The sequence below is a fragment of the Sciurus carolinensis genome, chromosome 5 (assembly GCF_902686445.1).
Source record: "Sciurus carolinensis chromosome 5, mSciCar1.2, whole genome shotgun sequence".
Classification (NCBI taxonomy): Eukaryota; Metazoa; Chordata; class Mammalia; order Rodentia; family Sciuridae; genus Sciurus; species Sciurus carolinensis.
Window position 1 is genome coordinate 175415755 of NC_062217.1, and position 17428 is coordinate 175433182.

At 58.1% G+C, this 17428-nt stretch overlaps 1 protein-coding gene across 20 annotated transcripts in view; it reads left to right on the forward strand.

Annotated features, from left to right (window-relative positions):
- Positions 1–17428, forward strand: part of Jakmip3 (Janus kinase and microtubule interacting protein 3) — a 104868-nt gene that overhangs the window by 59456 nt on the left and 27984 nt on the right. For 8 of the 20 annotated variants that reach the window (XM_047553525.1, XM_047553533.1, XM_047553524.1 and 5 more), the window contains 11 exons: positions 3716–3931; positions 5164–5283; positions 6198–6344; positions 7145–7276; positions 8557–8592; positions 8985–9044; positions 11260–11391; positions 13315–13443; positions 14879–14962; positions 15394–15456; positions 17291–17389. In XM_047553525.1, coding sequence (XP_047409481.1) covers positions 3716–3931; positions 5164–5283; positions 6198–6344; positions 7145–7276; positions 8557–8592; positions 8985–9044; positions 11260–11391; positions 13315–13443; positions 14879–14962; positions 15394–15456; positions 17291–17389 — 1218 coding nt within the window. Of the gene's footprint in view, positions 1–1716; positions 1837–3715; positions 3932–5163; positions 5284–6197; positions 6345–7144; positions 7277–8556; positions 8593–8984; positions 9045–11259; positions 11392–13314; positions 13444–14878; positions 14963–15393; positions 15457–17290; positions 17390–17428 lie in introns of those variants that run through there. The other 12 variants (XM_047553528.1, XM_047553530.1, XM_047553539.1 and 9 more) reach the window with 8 other exon arrangements.

The window sequence follows — 17428 nt, forward strand, 5'->3', positions numbered from 1 at the left end:
CTCGACTTGGCCTCAAGTGGCATGTTCTTCTCTTTACACCAACTTCAGACCCCGTCTGGGAGTGCAAGAAGCTGCAGCACCTGTTTATTCTGGCCCCTTCACCTGAGACTGTCCAGCCAGCCCCTCTTGGCTGCTGCTTTGTGGGCCACACTATCTCATAAGTGTACTTTCCCATGTCCCCTCCTATTCTCAGCTGGGTGACAAGCTCATCCCTGCTCTTGTCATCTCATCAGGTTCTTCCTGGACCCTTCTTTGGGAAAATGAGCCCCACTTGATAGACACACTGTGTTCTTCCTCATCCCCAACACACCTGCTGGTGAGCGACAGCCTTCTTTAAAGCATGAGACTCGTGTATGTGTTCAGGTGACCTGTGGAGAGCTCGTAGGCAGGGAGGGTCCCCTGAGACGCGGATCCCTCTGAAGAAGAAGGTGAGGAGAGCCACCTCTGTTATAGGTGAGGGCCCGCTGCCTGGGCCAGGAGGGCTTTGGGGACCAGACTCCCATCCTCTTCTAAGGACACTTGGTGTGGGCTGAGAGGGACTCTGCTGGTGGCACCGAAGCATGGTCAGTTTGGTCAGCCCAGGTGGGGCGAAGCCTCAGCTGGGGTGGTGATGTGTCTTGAGAGGCAAGTGCTGAATGGGCACAGAGGGGCACAGGTGTGCAGGGGTATAGCATGCAGGGTGTGGCTGCACCACGTCAGTGGCCTCACCCTCAGCAGGAGCTCATGAGGGGCAGCCCCCAGGCCCCAGCTACAGGCTCTAGTTCTGTACATGGGGGATGTCCAGGGATCCACCGTCCACAGGCCCACGGGTATGGCCAGGGAGCCACTGTCCACAGGCCCAGGGGTATGGCCAGGGATCCACCATCCACAGGCCCACGGGTATGGCCAGGGATCTGCTGCCCACAGGGGCCCAGGTGACTCTGATGCTGCACTGTTCAGAGCAGCTGCTAGGAAGCAGTGTGCTGCGTCCTCTGGGCTGGGAGGGGAGGGGAGGGCGAGTCAGGTCCTGGACAAGGACCGTCCTTCCCTCAGCAGCCTCCTGCACACCCTTCCCTGGGGACCTGCCACCACAAGGGACCTCTCCTGGTTTCTGGATGCCCCTGCACCTGGGAGGGAGGGACAGCGTGGGGTGTTGGGGTGCAGAGGCAGCTCAGACGGCAATCAGCAGACTCAGTCCTGATTTTGAGTCATTTTCTTATCCTGGGAGGTGTTTCTTTGGCGGGAGCAAGGAGATCTGATCTTGTTTGTGAAGCCGACCTGGCAGGAGACGGGTTGGACTGGGCAGGAGAGGACACAGGACGATCTGGGACTTCCGTAGCATCTAGGCAAGACAGTGGTGGCAGGGTGACTGCCTCGTCTGGTTCACCAGGGCTCCCCAGGTTCAGCTGGGAGGTCTCTGTCCTGGGAGCCCTGGTCCTGGGCTCGTGGGTGGGGGCTCTTTGCATGGGTGTGGGTGGGGCAGGGGACAGGGGACTGCCCACTGGACTCCACAACCTGTAGGAGGGAAGGGGCAGCTGCAGCTCAGCACACCACAGCCAGCAGGTCAGAGCCCCCAGCCTGTGCTCATGGACACTGGGTCACCCCCTTGCAGGAAGACATCCGTGCATGTAGGCGTCAGGCCCCCATCTCAGGCCGTCTGCCGCAGCTCCCTGGGCCTAGCTGGGCGCGGGTGTTGGTGTCCGTGTCTGGACGTGTCACTGGGTTGGAAGAAGCCCTCTGTGAGTGAGGGGTCCACTGGCTCCACAGAGCATCTGAATGGGCTGGGCCAGGTGTCCTGCAGAAGCACACCCTCCCTGGAGGCCTTCGGTCCTGACGTAACAGGAGTAGAAGATGTAGGTACGCATGCTCAGGGCTGAGGAGTCTTGGCTTGAGACCTGTGGTTTGTGAAACCCTCTGAGGCATGTCACTGATCCCTGGTAAGCGTCCTGTGCCTATGAGACAGGGCTGTCCCTCATTCCTTGATGGGGCATGTTATGGTTTAGATGTGGTGTCCCCCAAAAGCTCAGGTGTGAGACAATACAAGAGGAGTCACAGAAGAAATGCTTGGGCTGTGAGAGTCTTGACCCAATCAGTGAATTAATTCATCCCCTGATAGGGTTAACTGAGTGGTAACTGAAGTGGTGGGGGTGGCTGGAGGAGGGGAATTGGGGTCTGCCTGGCTTTGGGTGTACATTTGTATCTGGCAAGTGGAGCCCTGTCTCTCTGCTTACGAAAACAGGGCATCTTGGAGCGTCCTGAGGGTGGCCACCTGCCTTGCTGCCTGGTGACCTGGCAGGCAGGTCCTCTGCCTCCCTCACCTCTCAGGCGGGATGTTGCGGGGGTGCTCCTGTCCCGTTTCTGGGTGGGAAAAGGCGGTGTTTGTAAACGCTGGTGTGTGGGTGCCAGGGAACAGGGCACAGGGCACAGGGCACAGCTGCTCCTTCAGAAGGTGTCCTTTCCACCGGCCTGTTTCCCTGCTTCCCGTGCTGCCTCCTCCAGCACTGCTACATGCTCCAGGAAATGGGAATTTGGCAGTTAAGGCCCCTCTTCCTGTTCTGCTCACGACTTGCCTGTGAATCTGTGCTCTGGGCCAACGAGATGCCTCGTCTGTTTCCAAGAGACTTCAGCAGGTGGCTGACCCAGCAAGACATCCTGCTCTGGTCAGTCACTTGAAGATGTTGTAGACCCAAGACATGGTCTTACAAATCCAGTGCCATCTACCCCTAGTCCCACCTTCCACCTTGGCCAAGCCTGTTCCTGAGGCAGCCCAGGTGAGAGCCTCAGGGTCAGCTGTTGGCAGTGTCCAGAAGGGCTTCTTGCTGCCCTTGTAAGCCGCACAGAATACCGCTCCTCAGGGCAGGTGGGAACTGTGACACCTCACAGCACATGGTCCCTGGGCACGTCAGACCTGCTGGCCAGGTGCCCCACCCACCCGAGCCTCAGCTGTCAGCAGGATCAGCAGGAAACGCAGCTTCACCTGAAAACAGTGGTGAGCACACCAGCTCCGTTGCCGTGGCCTGGAGCCAGGAGGGCCAGGGCCTCCTGCGTGCCACCCAACCCTCCCCACCTGTGGCCACTCTGGGATGGGGAGCGAGTTCTGGGGGCAGCTGCCTGAGAGCTTTCAAGCCAGGGCTCCTACTTACCAAGCCCACCCTCTCCCTGATCTTTTTCATTTGGTATCAGGGACTTAACCCAGGGGGCTTAGCTATTGAGTCACATCCCAACCCCTTTCTTGTTTGGTTTTGAGTCAGAGTCTTTCTAAATACCCTCTCCTTGTTCTAAAGATGAATCCTGCGCATCATACCCTCCTGCTGGCAGGTGTGTGAGCCGGGGCATAACCCTGCTCTGCCTGAAGCACAGGAGGAGGCAGGAGCAGGAGGCGGCTCCCTTTAACCCTGCCAGGTGGTGCCTGTCCCTGTGGTTACACAGGGCAGCCGGGGATGGGGAGTCTTGCTGGGTGACCTGCCTAGCAGTGCAGGGGTGCACAGAGGCCAGGGCAGCCTGGGGTGAGCTGGCTGATCCCAGGAGGCCCCAGAGGGCTTGTGTGCATCAGCCTGGGTCGTGGGGCACCAACTCTTGTCCAGGATGGTCCGCTTTTGCTTCTGGTCTCAGAGCCCAAGATGCTGGCAGGGCTGCTGCTGTGGGGACCCCTCCCGATGCCAATCTGCCTGTTTCTATAGTAACTGCAGATCTGTGTCCTGTCTGCGTGTGTGATTGTGTTCTGTTCTCCTTGTAGATGGAGGAGATAAAATTTAAAGACAGAGCAGTCTTCGTGCTGGAGAGAGAGTTAGGGGTCCAAGCCGGGCATGCCCAGAGACTGCAGCTCCAGAAAGAGGCTCTAGATGAGCAGCTTTCCCAGGCCAAAGAGGCTGAGCGGCACCCAGGCAGCCCCAGACGGGAACTTCCTTATGCAAGCGGTGCAGGAGACGCCTCAGACCACTCGGGAAGCCCTGTAAGCACCCCCGGGCCTCACCCTGGCCAAAACCAAGTATAGACACACGGCCCTGCGGGGCTCCCTGGGGAGTCCAGAGCCCAGGTCCAGCCAACTCTCCTGCCCCTGGGGCCCTCAGCTCATCCAGCTCTGGCCAGGAGAACTGGAAGCTTGTCCCCTTCCCTCCTCTCCAACACAGCAGGTGCATTGGCTTGTCCCCTCCCCAGGCCCCAGGTTGCCAAGGATCCCAAAGTACCAACTCTGCTGGTGCTGGCTCCCGCCCTCGGAGACGAGGCACTCTGAGCATGTGCTGCTTCTGCCCCACGCGCACAGGCTTCTGGCTCCCGCTCTCCATGTGCCTGGCGTGGCCTCTGTGGCTGATCTCGCACTCATCACCAGCCATCCTCTCACGTGCTCTTCATGTGACCATGACACTTTCTGTTCCTCCCTGGGCTGCTAATGCCCACCTGCACGGTCCACCAGCAGACACCTGGACTGCAAGCTGCCCACCTTCTCACTGTCACCCCTCATTCAGATTCCTCCGTGGTGGCCTGCAATATCCTGGGGGGTCTCACTCCATGGACCTTCCATGTGACCCCCCTGGCTCTTTGGTCCCTAGCCTCTCCTGCACCCATTGACTGAGGAACTCAAACCAGTGTCTCGCTGGGGACATATTTATTTGATTCAAGGACAAAACTGTTGGAGTCGGGCCAGCCCTGGGACAGTGACATTGCAAGAATAGAGACTGCCATTGTGGGGGCATTGCAGTCTGACTGATCAGAGTCAGCCCTTCCTGCTCCAGAGACACCCCAAAACCACAGCCAAAGGCTTTCACTGATTCTCTAATGAAGTTCCAGTGGTTTCAAAAGTGACCTTCTAGACAGGGACTGAGGGAACACACTCCTTGGGAAAGTGACTTTTCAAAGTCTGCAACAGGCATCTTTTCCTGTGCTCACCCTGGGACATGACTGTCCACCTCGCAGGCAGACCCCTTCCGAAGGTGCAGCCGGGCAGTGGCCGAGGAAAGCATGCAGCTGTCCCCCCGCACGCATGTCCCTGCCCTCGCCCTCCACATCTGCATACCCCAGACATTCCGCTTCAGTCTGCCCCCTCACGCGGTTCGCAGTGCTTGGCTCACGCCCACCCTCCAGCGGCTGTGTGGAAGCGCAGGCGGTCATGGCGTCCACGGGGCTGTGCTTCATGAAGGCTATGCGTGTCTGGGGACAGTGGTTTGCAGTTGATCTTTGTTTTAGGAACAGCAGTTGGATGAAAAGGATGCCCGGCGCTTCCAGCTCAAAATCGCGGAGTTAAGTGCTATCATCCGTAAACTGGAGGATCGCAACGCCCTGCTCTCGGAAGAGAGGAACGAGCTGGTCAGTGGCAGGGCAGGGGTGGCCCTGGGCCTCGTGGGATCGTGGCTGCAGAGTGGGGAGAGCCGGGGTCCACTTCCACACTCCCTGTGGAAAGGGGACGTGCTGGCCACAGGCTGGCCTTGCCTCTGGACTCCTTGGCCTATTCCACATTTGCTCCCGCATGCTGGCTGGCAGATCCCTGCTCTGTCCTGGGGCAGAAGGGCCCTGGACTCTGCCTGATCTGGGGTGTGAGAAAGGACACTGAGTCAGCTGTCGCCTTCACCATTAGTCACTGAGGGTTCCAATTACCTTCAGCTCAGAGGGCGTGTGAGCTGCGTGGAGGGCCTGGGTGCTGGGGTTGACCACAGCTCTCGTGAGCAAGCAGAGCCTCGGCCCAGGCTGCTGGCTTCAGCTTTTTCCCTGTCTGCAATGCACAGGACTCGTCCCAAGTGCTTGGCTCACCAGGGCGCGGGGTGGGCGGAGGGCAGCTGCCAGCCGGCTCTCCCCCTGGGGCCTGGGAACTTTCCTCTTTGCAAGTACAGTTGGCCTCTGGACTTACAGTTTCTACACCCACAGGTTCAAGGGTCTTAAGTCAGCTCTGTGCTGGACAGGTGCAGGCCTTCCTCCTGGCCGTGCCATGGACAGGACCATGTGACAACTACTTTTGCAGCGTCTGCTCTGCATTAGGTTCATGAGCCGTCAGAGAGGAGTGGAGTAGGCAGGAGGAGGGGTGTGGGGACTGCAGACACCGCCGCTTTCTACCAGGGGCTCGGCACCTGTGGATTTGGGGTTTTCCATGTGTCCTGGACCCACGCCCCCTGGACCATGGTGGGCTGGCAGTCATGTCATTCAGTCAAACTGGACATCTTGCTAACTGTGTGGAGTCCTGTCCTCTTACTTAAAACATCACTTTCCGTAATTAACTTCTCTTGCAGTTAAAGCGTTTAAGGGAAGCGGAAAGTCAGTACAAGCCATTGTTGGATAAAAACAAACGCCTTACTCGGAAAAATGAAGACTTGTCTCACACTTTACGGAGAATAGAAAGCAAGCTGAAATTTGTCACCCAGGAAAACATAGAGATGGTAAGGCCCACTAGGTCACAGGGTGTCTGTGCTGGCCGCTGGCAACCCTTGCTCTGCTCCGTGGCCTAAAGAGGCAGTGGAGCCAGCCAGGCACTGGAGCCTGCGCTCACGGCAGGTCCTTGAGTGTTCCTGGGCAAGTAAGCCCGCCCAGAGGAGAGGGGCCTCAGGTGAGCACCAGCCACAGGAAGGAGTGTGCTGCCTGCAGGAAGCCACCCTGTCTCCTCTGGGCCCCTTTGTCCATATCTGACACCAAATGCTTGGTAAGCAAGCTCTCAACTCTGAAAATCCCAGGCAAAGGTAGCAAGAGGGCCTGGTTTCCTGGCTGCGGAGAGGGACAGGAGGAGCAGGCCTGACCCAGAGCAGTGAGCCCAGGTAGGGGGCCCACTCCTGCAGACGGGGGAGGTCAGTGATGTCTGAGTCCCTCTGGCCCTGAGGGCCCCAGAGGCCACAGAGTGAGTCGACCAGAGAGTAATCAGGGGGACCCAGGGAAGAGAGCAGGGTTGACTTTTGTCCCCTCCCCATAGAGAGTCTTTCAAGCCCAGAGCCCCGTAATGGCAGTTTTGGAGGAGGTAGTGTGCTCTCACCACAGGCTGCAGCGGGCTTTCCGGTCGGCCGGGGGTCTGTGCATAGGTGCCTGACTCACTGAAGAGACCAGCCAGACGCAGCCTCAGTTTCCCCTGGGCTCTGTAACTGACTGCTCCAAGGCTGAGCAGAGAGGCCTTGCCTGCAGCTGAGGGCCCCCAGGATCTGCTTGTGCAGGTGAGCCCACCACACGGGACGTGGCCTGCTTGGTGTTGCAGAGGCAGAGAGCCGGGATCATCCGGAGACCCAGCTCCCTAAATGACCTCGATCAAAGTCAAGATGAGAGGGAGATCGACTTCCTGAAGCTACAGATTGTGGAGCAGCAGAACCTCATCGATGAGCTCTCCAAGGTGACCACACCCTGCCCACCTGCTCCCAGGCTGGCCAGAGCTGTGGGGCCTCCCCTGACTGAATCCCCCACATATTCGCTGGTCCCGGGACCCTCCCTCAGTAGGCCTCTGTGCCTGGGGCTCCTCAGCACCCTGGAACTCAGGGTTCAAGGCCCCACCTCTGTCAGGAACAAGCCTCGGCGGCGTCACAGCACAAGCCCACACAATTCGCTCTCCCAATTCTGGAGGCCACCAGCCCAGTCGAGGTGTGGGCAGGGCTGGCACCTTCCAGGGGCCTGGGGAGGGCCTGCTCTTTCCCTCTGGTAGCCTCTGGGGTCCCTGAACTTCCTTGGCCGGTGGCCTCCTCACTCCAGCCTCCGCCTGTGTTTTCTCGCGGCCCCTCCTCTTCTGTTGGAATAGTCTCCTCTTCGGTCTCCTACAGGAACTTTGGGTTGGGTGGGCCATCCTAGTCCAGGATGAGCTCATCTTAGCATCTTTAACTTAATCACACCTGCAAAGACACTATTTCCAAATCGGTTCCCATGCCCAGTTAGTGGGGATGAGGCTGTGGACGTGTCTTTTGGGGACCATCGTGCAGCCCTCCTCCCGCTCTCTCCTGGGCTTCCTTTGCCCCAGCACAGGTGTGCAAACAGTGCTGCAGGAAACGCTCCACTTAGTCTGATTTGGGGCCCGCTCTGTCTCTCGTGGGCTCTGGTGGACTCCGTGCTGAGACCATTCCCAGCGAGCTGCCTTGGTCAGCAAGCAGCAGGACAGCAGCACCCTCTCAGTCACTGCCTGTCCTGTGCAATGCCTAAGTCCATTTCCAAAGTCCCTAAGATGGAAAGATCCTCTGCCCCCATAGGCTGTGGGGTGTGGTCTCCCCAAGACAGTCTTCCCTGGCCCTGCCTAAGATCTGAGTCCTTTTCTCATTCAGTTATAAATGCTCATCAGTGCGAGTGACAATAATAATTTATGGGGGAATAGGAAAAGCTTGAAATCTTGGTCAGTTACAAATAAATGTACCTTAGCACAATTTCCAAAAGTCTTCCTCCAGCTGCCAGGTGGGTGAAAGTCTTGGCTGCCTTGAATGGAGGCTACTGATGCTCGAAGGCTCAGGGAGGCTCAGGGAGCCTCTGGGACTGGCTTAGGCAAGGAAGAAGGACAGCTGGGGCAGAACCGTCCCCTCCAGGCAAGGGACCCTGAGAACTCTGAGGCATGCAGCTAGGGTACTGCAGGGTCTGGGCCGCCGGGCTCTGCAGGGCTTCACTGCCAGTCTTGTAAGCTACCATTTCCTTCCCTAGACCCTGGAGACTGCTGGCTACGTGAAGAGCGTGCTAGTAAGTACCAAGCTGTGACTCTCCTACTTGGACCCCCAGTCCTGTGCAGCTGTCCATGGACCCTTTCTAGGCTGAAGCTGCCTTTTGGTTCACACAGAGGTGCTATGCAGTCACTAGGATGGGCTTCCCGCAGAGTGGGAGGGGCCCTGGGACACCCCAGTTCTTCCCATCCCCCACCATGGCCCCTACCATGCAAGCTGAGGGTCCTGGTGATGCCCGAGTGCAGAGCCCACCTAAATGGGCCACCACAGCCTTCTGCACAAATACCCTGCGTTCGCATCCCAGAAACAGTCACCATGTTGAGACCACGTCCCAAAAGATGACGTGGGCAGTTCAAGAAACCCGTGGAGCTGTGCACCTACCTAAAAAACCTCTCCAACTGGTTTTTGCAGGAGCGCGATAAGCTTTTAAGGTATCGGAAGCAGAGAAAGAAAATGGCAAAGCTCCCCAAGGTAAAGGAGGCCACCAGCGGGCACGTGAGACTCATGTCCTGAAAGCCTCTTGGGAGGGAGCCCTTCTTCAGAGGCGAAAAGAAAATAATTCTATTCCTTCCCAAAACTGTCATTCAGAAACATCCAATAGGATAAATCAATACTCTGCTTGTGACCTGACGTCAGACCCACCTGGCCCAGAACAAAGAATCATGTGCATGTGGGCTGCCAGGCCACACTCCAGGGACGTCAGGGCCAAGCCCTTGGAAGTGCACTGGGGGCTTGCAGGGGTGCCCATCCTGTGCCCCAGCTGCTGGGGTTGTGACCCGCCCCTTGGGGTTGGCATTCTGACAGTGCAAGCAGTTGGTAAGATGGATGGGTATTGGCCAGACTCTGGGCAGCTCAGGACATGGCTGGTTTCACAGCTTTGGCAGAGGCTGGTGAATCTGGTTCCAGAAACTGCAATTTGGCCAGTTCACAAGGTCAGCATGTGCCCAGTCTGTGCACAGGGCTCAGTTTGACATCTCACCCCCCACCCCAGTGTCCTCACTGCCTGTAACAGGAGCTTGAACCCATGTCTGCATGGGGCACACAGCTCTGGGGACAGCTGGCCTGCACCCTCACGCGGCCACGCACCCCTCCTGGGCCTGCCTGAGCTTTAAACAGCCCCAGGCAGCTGGTGCAGGCTGCGTCCACAGCTGCCCATGAGCCCCACACCTCCTGCATCCCTAGGAAATTTGACTGGGGGAGCTTGTCTGGAGTCTGATCCTTCTTGATAGGCCTATGATTTTTATTGAGCTTTTGAATAAATTCTTGGAGGACCTCACATATCTTCAGCTTTCTCTGAAATGTGACCATGTGTTGTTTTTAAACACCCTGGGGTCCCTCCATGGGCCATTCAGTGTTCCTCAGCCACAGACCTGGCTTCCCTGGCCCTGGAAAGGCCCAAGGAGGGAGGAGGCAGCTAGCCTTTCTCCCAGATCACCCCAGGATGCTCCAGAATTGTCCAGAGGCCCCACCCGCTGCCCCTGCTGTCTTGGTGCCTCTGTGAGAGGAAAGGAGGGAAAACTGGGGAAGTCAGCAGGAAGGGCATGGATGACAGGACCTAAGTCAGGCCAGAGGACCATGGAGGACCATGGGTTACCAACCAGCAATGAGCTGGAAGAGGAGGGTTTCAGCAAAGATGTTCCTGTGGCACTGGCAGGGTACGTCAGCAGGAGGAGAGTCCAAGAGGCTGCCAGACCAAGCAGGAGTGAGGTGGAGTGTCAGGCAGTCAGGGAGGGGACGGACATCCGAGGACTAGCAGTGCCTGGGGGCTGGAATGAAACAAGAGAACCTCGAGTTTGGGTCTATCAAGCTTGTCCATTTTCTGGAAATTTCAGGGGAGAAAAAATCTGGAAAAGATGGGGGCACAGGATTGACCTTTCTTAGAGAGGTCAGGACTCAGCTCAGCAAATGTCAGGTGGCCACTCAGCTGGAGAGGGTGGCTGGTCAAGAGGAGAGGAGACTAGCACAGCCCTGCTCAGCTAAAGCCAGAGGATGCAGGTGTCTGGGAGGGAACAGCCACCATGGTCCTTGGGGTGGCTGATGGTCCGGGGCCCAAGGAGGAGCTTTCCTGGAAGGTCTGGCAGAGGACTCAGCAGAGACCTGGAGGCCACCGTGGCCATTTACATTGACAAGGACAGCCAAGGAAGGCAGGGTCCCTGCATGTGGCTGAGAGGAGGTGGCTTTTGGAGTTCATAGTATCTAAAACCTGGATGAGAAAACCTACAGGTTTGTCTGACAGCCAGGAGTAGGGGACGCTTGGTTGAGCTCTCCAACTAGCTGGTGGAGGTCCCACTTTTGTCTGTATATATCCCATCTGTCTTGACTGATATTTATAAAAATACATCAGAAATGCTTGACTGGAAAGGGCACCACACATCAGAGCAAGTGCTTGCTATTGGCTATTAGGTTAGCATACTAGAGGTCAAGTTCAGGAGCGGCGTGTTGGTCAGACTCCAGGTCATTCCCCATTCCACACTCTGCCAGTCCCACTCTGGGTGGACCAAGATGGCGCACTCACACCCAGTCCAGCAACTTAGCTTCCTCAAGGGTGGTCATGGACAGAGATGGGAGTGGTGGTGTCATGTGGTGGGTGGACAACTGGGCAACAGGAAGAGGGGGCAGGAGGAGGCCTGGGGCTGATGGCCATGCCCTGGTCTGGGTTTGCACCAACGCCTTGCATTTTGGTCAGAAGCCAGTGGTTGTGGAGACCTTCTTTGGATACGATGAAGAAGCTTCCTTGGAGTCCGATGGATCTTCCATCTCTTATCAAACTGACAGGACAGACCAGACCCCGTGCACTCCCGACGATGACCTAGAGGAGGTAACGTGAGTCTCCCACAGCAGCTTCTGGACTTGTCTGCCCTCAGAGGACACTGAGGCAGGCTGGGGCATGAGGCTGGGTGATTTGGGGCTGGGATCCAGTGCCAGGCCTGCTCTCTTGGTAGGACTCCTGGTCTAGCCCTGGTAGCCCATGCTTTTGTGCAGTGAGGAACCTGTGCTTTGTTGGCTACCTGGTTGCTGAGGGTCACTCCTGCTGTCACCAGTGCCCAGTGGCACTTCTTCCATCCTTGATCTTGAGCCCCTCCCAAAGAGGGCTTCCCAGGAGGGCCTGCATAGCTACCAGGGTGGTCACCCCATGCCAGGCCCTCATCAGGGCCTGAGAGACACTGTGAAGAGCTTTCTTTCTGGTAAAAACAGCCAGGTGCTCCTGACAGCCCAGCCTACCGGAATGGTGTCTTAGTCGACTGTTTCACTGCTGTGACTAAATGTTCTGAACAGCACAATTGTAGAGGAGGAAAGGTTTATTTGAGGGCTCATGGTTTCAGGGGTTTTAGTCCATAGAAGGCTAGCTCCGGGGTTTGAGGTGAGGCAGAGCATCATGGCAGAAGAGCATGGCAGAGGGAAGCAGCTCACATCATCAGGAAGCAGAGAGACTCCACCCTCCAGATATAAAATGTATCCCCAAAGCCACGCCCAATTCCCACCTCCTCCAGCCACCCCACCACTTCAGTTAATCCCATCAGGGGTGAACTCACTGACTGGGCTGAGACTGTCGCAGCTCAACCATTTCTCCTCTGAACCTTCCTGCACTGTCTCACATGTGAGCTTTTGGGGGACACCTCACCTCCAAACCATAACAGATGGCTACCCTGAAGTCCAGCGGCTGTCTCAGCCCCAGGGCCAGAAGACAGTGCTCATCTGACTGGCCCAGCCCCTGTGGCTGTGGACAGGGTAGTGAACCTGGTAAGGCCATGGGGCCTTCCCTGGCAGATACTGGAGGATGGCCCAAAGGCCATGAGCCTGCTAGAAAACCAAGTCGTCATAGCAGACCTCTGCTGGAAGGCCTGGGAGGCCGTGGGAGAGGGGAGGGCAGGGTTTCTGGGCTTGGTCACTTCTGGATATGGTCACCCTGCCAACCCTGGGGTCCACTGGGACTCATTCAAGTCTACAATAGAAACACCTGCTCCAAAGAGAGAGAGAGAGAGAGAGAAAACAGAAAGAGGGAGGGAGGGAGGGAGGGAGGAGAGAAGGAAGGAAGGAAAGAAAGAAGGAAGGGAGGGAGGGAGGGAGGGAGGGAGGAGAGAAGGAAGGAAGGAAAGAAAGAAGGAAGGGAGGGAGGGAGGGAGGGAGGAGAGAAGGAAGGAAGGAAAGAAAGAGGGAGGGAGGGAGGGAGGGAGAAGGGAAGGAAGGAAGGAAGGAAGGGCAGAAGGAAGAAGGAAGGACGGAAGGAAGATAGACCTGCTCCTGTCTTCTCTGTGGGGCAGCAGGTGTCTTCCTGGGGGGGCGCCTGCAGGAGGAAGCCTGGGTGCAGGTCACAGTGGACTGGCCAGGGTGGCAGACCTGGGGTGGGCAACCCTGAGAGGAGATGTGTGACCTGGGGCCCTGGGGCCCTCCCCCAAAATACAGCACACTTCCAGACACACGTCTGCAGAGCAGGGCCATGTGTGGACCTGGTCAATAAGGGAGGATCTGCTGGTCAGGGCAGACTGGCTGGCAAGTAGGAGACCCAGCAGGCCCCTGGCCAACCCGAGGCTCGCCCTGGCTTCAGTGCCACTGGCCCCACGGTCTACCCAGGGAAGCCTTTCTCCCAACAGTCCTGGGTGCCCAGAGTCATCCCCCCTGTGCTGCTGGAGACCCCTCCATTCTTCCTCCCTGGAGGAGCAGGCACCTGGCTGGGGTGGTGCTGGGCGCTGAGGCTAACGCTCTCTCTCTGGGTGCACGTGGTGCCCCTGCTCCTCTCCAGGGCCTGGCCAAGGAGGAGACGGAGCTGAGGTTCCGGCAGCTGACCATGGAGTACCAGGCACTGCAGCGAGCGTACGCCTTGCTGCAGGAGCAGGTCGGAGGGACACTGGACGCAGAGCGAGAAGTTAAGGTCTAAATGACTTCTACTCCAAGCTTGGCTCCACTTGGCTCCTCCCACTTAGCCCTGAGGCCTTGGCAGGGACACTTCACCTGCCCAAACTTTTGGGCCAAGCCCCTTCTCTCCCACAGTTTTTCCAGTCCTGGGTGATGCCCATTGAGGCCACTAGCGATCAGTATTTGTGGATCTGGTAGCTGGGTCGTCCTGGACGGGGGACGGGACTGGCCGAGTGGAGACAGCACAGGTGTGGGCGAGGGTCCTTTAAGAGTCCCTGTCAGGGACTGTGACTGAGGCACATGGGCCTGCAGGACCGAGATGAAGTCACCTGCACCCAAACCTGTCTGATGCCTTGGGGAGTCTGTGACTGGGAGGCCCAGGGATGAAGGGACAGCGTGGGGCTCAGTTTTCTTCAAGTTGCTGAGACTCCTCATTCATCCAACAAGCTTGAGCTGAAACACTGGCCTTCCACTGCCCTGTGCTTTGCCAGGCAAGCCTGCCGGGCAGCAGGGTCCCTCCTGTCTACCTTGCCTGGGCATACTCAGCGGGGTGATGACATTCAGGAAAGACTGGAGGGGGCTGATGGGTGCCCTCTGCTGGTCTCCAGGGGCAGTGACAGGAAAGGGGTCCACTATTTGCCTTTCCCACCTCTGACTTGAGATGCAGAGATCAGAATGGAAAGGACATTTATCTGCATAAAGGGGGACTTCAAACATTCCTTCTTGGACTTTTTGGATTTATTTTTTGCATGTTCCTTGGAGAAAGAAAAATGTCTCTGTTCGAATTGTCCTAAGGCTAGGGACGGAGCTCGTGGAACCTACCATGGGCCTCACAAGGTGATGGATCTCTGCCTGGCCGCCATCAATTTCCCCGGAAACTGCCCCAGAGCATGGGCAGGCCATGGGGTAAAATGCCCATGGTTTGGACCATGAGACCCAAGTAACCCAAGGGAGAGCAGTTTAAACCTGCCTGGAAACTAGTTGGTGCTTGGGAGGAATTTCAGGACGCTGACCTGTAAATCAAAGGGCAGTTTTGGGGCAGTAGGGTGAGGGAGGCGCAGAAGGGGCGGTGATCCCAGGGGCCAGCAGAGGGCTCCGTGCGGGAGCAGCAGCATTGTCGGGGGCAGTAGCAGATCCACTCAGAAGCCTCTCTGAGAGCTCTGTGCCACCCAGGGAGACTCACACCCATCTGGCCAGCCCTGGGCACCAACAGTGAACAGACAGGGCTAGGTGTCAGGGCCATCACGCCGCGTGGGCCAGGGCCTTGCCTCACGTACTCCCAGTTGTCCACATGAAACCCGGGCTGCACGCAGCCTCACAGCTGCCTGCTTCCTGGAGACCGCCCCAGAGGGGACGCTCCCAAGGACGAGTCCTCTGACCTGCGTCCCGGGAGCCGTTGTTTGTCCTGGCCGTTGGAGAAAGTCTGATGTGTCCTTCCTCCCATTCTACAGACCCGTGAGCAGCTCCAAGCAGACATGCAGCGGGCACAGGCCCGGGTGGAGGACCTGGAGAAGGCACTGGCCGAACAGGGGCAGGTGAGCTCTCCAGCCCTCCTGGGGTGGCCTTCTCCACCCTAACCCGGGGCTTCCCCAGAGGAGGCTGCACGCTGTCTGGTGGAGTAGGGGGACCTTGCGAGATCACTCTGAGCTGGACTTGCTTCCCAGGGCACCCCCTACCCGAGCTGCCCATGGAGGGCCTTGGCCCTTGACACATTAACCGCAGATGGACAGACAAGAGGACCCCAGGGGCGATGGCCTGCAGGACTGCCAGTGTCCCAGAATGCAGCAGTGCAGCACCTGCCTCTGTTTGCCTGACGCCCAAGGCTGACCTGCACCCACCCCAGGCCATCCACTGTCATTTGGGGCCATGCCAGCAACTGGGTTCTCGTTGTGCTGAGGGACAGGAATGTGGCTTTACAATGTCCTCCTGCAGTGTCCACGTGTCTTCCTTTCCATTCCTTCTCAAGGACACGAAGTGGATTGAAGAGAAGCAAGCGCTGTATCGAAGAAATCAAGAGCTCGTAGAGAAGGTACGTGCGGCCCCAGGGCGAGCCTGGCAGGACCCCCTGCGTGCGCGTGCGTGCGTGCGCGTGCGTGCGTGCGCGCGCGTGCGTGCGTGGGTGGAGTAGGGGCGTGAGCGAGCACTCCGAGCTGGGTTGCTTCCCTGCTCTGGCCCGGTGCTGCCCACGGAGGTCCCTGGAGGCGCATCTTCGGGAGCCGCGTTTCCCCCTTGCCCGTGTTGGAGGAGCCGCGGCCTGTTCTCCTGGTCTGGTGGAGCTTGTGGCGGCAGCGCATCCCAATTTGTCCTGCTTCCCTGACGGGCTCCAGGGATGGGGGTGGTCAGAGACTGTGTGAAAGCTGCCCCTGCGGAGCCCCAGCACCACCCCAGCTGGAAGCTGCAGCGGGCCAGGGAGCTCTTGCTGAAGGCTCATGCTGAAGGCTGCGCAGTCCTTGAGGAACAGCCCCTTTGAGAGCCTGAGCCGACCCAGGGTTTCTGTTTGCGGGAGATTGTTTCCAGCCTGACCAGGTGGCACCTGGAGTGACCCCAGTGTGGGCTCCCTTGGCCCCTGGATGATGCTGTTGCTCCAAGAATACTGTCACTCCTCCTCACCTGGCCGGGCTTCATTAGAATGACTGAAACGGGCCAGGAGAGGTGGCACGCAGCAGCATCAGCGCCTGAGCTTCTGCCAGGGGCCACCAGGCCTGCTCCAGGTGCACACAGATGAGGAGAGCCCTGACGTGCATTCCAGGGCTTCTGCCTTCGAAATCGCAGCCTTACTCTTAACGAGCTGAGTTAGAGGGTCCACAGCACCAAGGGCCTTCCACTGTGGGCATCTGTCAGCTTGCTCAGGAGGCCCTGCCATCGCTGTGCACCAGCAAGGCACACCCAGAAAGACACACACCTGGACATATGCACACTCACACACTGGCATGCATGTGCAAATGCTCACGTGCATACTTATACGTAAGCACCTTTGTGCACACACAGATGCTCACATGCACACATAGAACTTGTGCTTTTCTTGCTGTGGTGGGCACAGGTCAGGTTCCTGGCCCACAGGTGCCTCACTGCAGCCAGCTGCCCAGCACCACAGCTGCATGGCGGAAGTGGCCAGCCCCCGACTCAGCATGTTCCCTCCCAGGACACCAGTGCTCCTGGGCATCTCCTGAGTGCCAGATCAGTTCCATCCCAGGGGAAGGACACTTCACCTGCCCATGGTGGACACCTGCCCTCATGCAACTGCTGAAGACACGCGCTGCAGCGCCCCTCGTTTTTGTTTGTGGCTAGAATGAGGACTCAGTATTTTTTTCCAGTGGTGTGGGGATTGAATCCAGGACCCGGCACATGCTAGGCAAGCACTCTGCCAACTGAACAAGGGCCTTCACATCAGGGTCTTCCATTACAGCTCCATTCCAGCAGTCTCTTAATGAGCCGTGTCAAATCTGGAGCATGGCCAGGCAGCTGGGGCCCCCGGTCACCCCCAGGCATTCGTGTGCTCCCAGGCTGTGGTCTAGCCTGGACTCCAGGAGTGGCTTGGGGCCACCGTGCCCTCCACTGCACCTCCCTCCCCATCTCTGTTCAGGGCTGTTTCTGCAGGTTTGCAGCTCCCCATTCACTGCCCCAACACCCCAAGCCCTTTTAACTAAGTGGTGGAGGCTGATGGAGCATCACCAGCACAGACCAGGCTTAGGCTGGACTGAGCATTTGGACCTCCTGCACCTTGAGCTTCCAGGGCTGGGCTCTGGGCAGGTCAGCCATCTCTAGGACAGCCAGCACAGCCAGATAGCCAGGCAATTGACCTCATGTACCTCCAGTGGGAGAGACTGGACCCCTTCCCACCTCAGGCATCTTTTGTTCTTCAGATAAAACAAATGGAGACAGAGGAAGCCCGGCTGAAGCATGAAGTCCAGGACGCGAAGGACCAGAACGAGCTGCTGGAGTTCAGGATCCTGGAGCTCGAGGTAGGGGCCTCGGGCTGGCGCCTGAGCCAGCATGGCCAC